Source organism: Octopus bimaculoides, chromosome 18, assembly GCF_001194135.2.
Source record: "Octopus bimaculoides isolate UCB-OBI-ISO-001 chromosome 18, ASM119413v2, whole genome shotgun sequence".
NCBI lineage: Eukaryota > Metazoa > Mollusca > Cephalopoda > Octopoda > Octopodidae > Octopus > Octopus bimaculoides.
In genome coordinates, this window is record NC_068998.1 from 31,576,517 (window position 1) to 31,578,385 (window position 1,869).

Here is a 1,869-nt window from a genome sequence, read left to right on the forward strand (position 1 = left end):
TAAATTGAAAATGAAGAAATGATTTCGCTCCATAGACGGGCACTCCTCGCAGTGCCCGGTAAGGTCTTTGCAAGGGCTGCTCTTCTAAACAGAGTGCAAAATTATCTGCTTGCCTCTTAGCGGCTGGAGCAGTCAGAGTTCACGCCAAAGAGGTCAACTACCGACTCTCCATGTACTCATCAAACGCAAGAAGGGCTTTTGTAGGGGCTGCTTGCAGCTTATGTCGACCTAGGCAAGGCTTGATGGGCAGGGATGTGCTCGGGACGATTAGAACTGCGAAGTTTACACCCCCGACTGGTTAGGCTGATATCTTTGTACACTGGAATAGTTAGCACACTTAGTATTGGGGCTTAACATTTAACATGACCAATCTGGGGTCCGTCAGAGTTACGTTTTGGCTCCCACTCTGTTCAATGCTTGCAAGGACAGGATACTTGACTGGATGGTGGCTCGGACGAGTTGTGGAGCGCTCATTGATGAAATCAGGATTACTGATCTGGATTTTGATGATGATATTGTTATTCTTGCTGAGTCTCTGGATGTCTTAAGGAGTGCCCTTCTTTCACTAAGTGAGAAGGCCGAACCACTTGGCCTTAAAATTTCTTGGGTCAAGATAAAAGTTCAGTCTTTCGTTGGCTTCTTGAGGGATTCCATCTCGTCTGCCTCCGTTGCAATTGAGAATGTTGAAGTTGTTGATCACTTCACTTATCTCAACAACATGATCCATAGCAGTATTAGCTGCGAGTTCGAAGTCCTGAAAAGACTTGGGAGTGCTGATGTAGTTGTGAAATCACTGAATAAAGATGTTTAGCACTACCGATATCTGAGCAAGAAGACAAAAGTTCGGATCATGGATACTGTCCGGAGCCTTTAAGGGCTGCCTGAACTCCTTTGCTACTAAAACGCTTTGCAGGATTATTGGTGGGATTTCGTATCCAGCCAATAACTATACACAGAAACTGGGATATACTTGTGTAATTCGGTAGCGTCAGTTCACACTGTTTGGTCATGTTGCTCTACTTTCCGAGTTGGATCTTGTGTATTGTGTTCTGGGGTGACAGCACGTATTGGTCGATCACATATCTCATGGTCACGGCGGATAAGGAAGTATTTCGTGGAGATATGGAACTGATTGGGACACTGCTCGGAGGGTAACGCTAGACGACCTGAGGTGATATCGACAAACAGTGGATGCAGAAACGAGCTGAAACGACGCATGCCTCCATACTTGACCTGATGTAGATGGGAGAAAAGTTACAATTCATTGCCTCATGCTTGCATGCACACAGTATGTGCTTGAAATTCTGGAATATTTACAGTTCCTTTCATGTCTTGTAACCGTAGTTTTCTAATTACCGGTATCGTTTCTGGTTTTGTGAAACCTAGCTTTTGAAGATTAGTACTGAGGCAGTTAGTTACATTTCCGAATTTCTCAATAATTTTCGATATAAATCTAAATATATACCGTAAGTGGAGAATTTGCGGATTTCTCATTTGGGATAGACATTCTTTTCCACTTATCTTTAACATTGTCGACTGATAGACGACAAATTTCCACTAATGTGCTCACATTCCTTTCTCTGTTCTAGATTATTATAACTGTTCTTACATTTCACAACTGTTTTTATGTTCCGAAACATTCCACAATTACGGTTTCATACTATGAGTGAGTAAGCTACCCATGTCACTGTAATTATTTTGTATTTTTTATGTTCTTCACTATCTTTTTCATAGATTACATTGCATAATGTTTTGGCCACCATATCATGCCACAGAAATGACAGCTGCAGAGTCAACATTGTCGTCGCATTTAAGAGATTTTTTTTACTTGTATCTCTATCAATTTTGTGTATTAGGTATTTCATTGTA

The 1,869-nt window shown here is 41.6% G+C and overlaps 1 protein-coding gene across 1 annotated transcript; it reads left to right on the top strand.

Moving 5' to 3' along the window:
* Nucleotides 1-442: 442 nt before the first annotated feature.
* LOC128249775 (uncharacterized) lies at nucleotides 443-811 on the top strand. The gene has a single exon (XM_052974257.1). The coding sequence runs from the start codon at nucleotides 443-445 to the stop codon at nucleotides 809-811; it is 369 nt and encodes a 122-aa protein (XP_052830217.1).
* The last annotated feature ends 1,058 nt before the right edge of the window (nucleotides 812-1,869 follow it).

What these genes read in the sequence shown, in the direction of transcription:
- LOC128249775 (XM_052974257.1), top strand. Translation starts at nt 443, where the DNA reads ATGGTGGCTCGGACGAGTTGTGGAGCGCTCATTGATGAAATCAGGATT.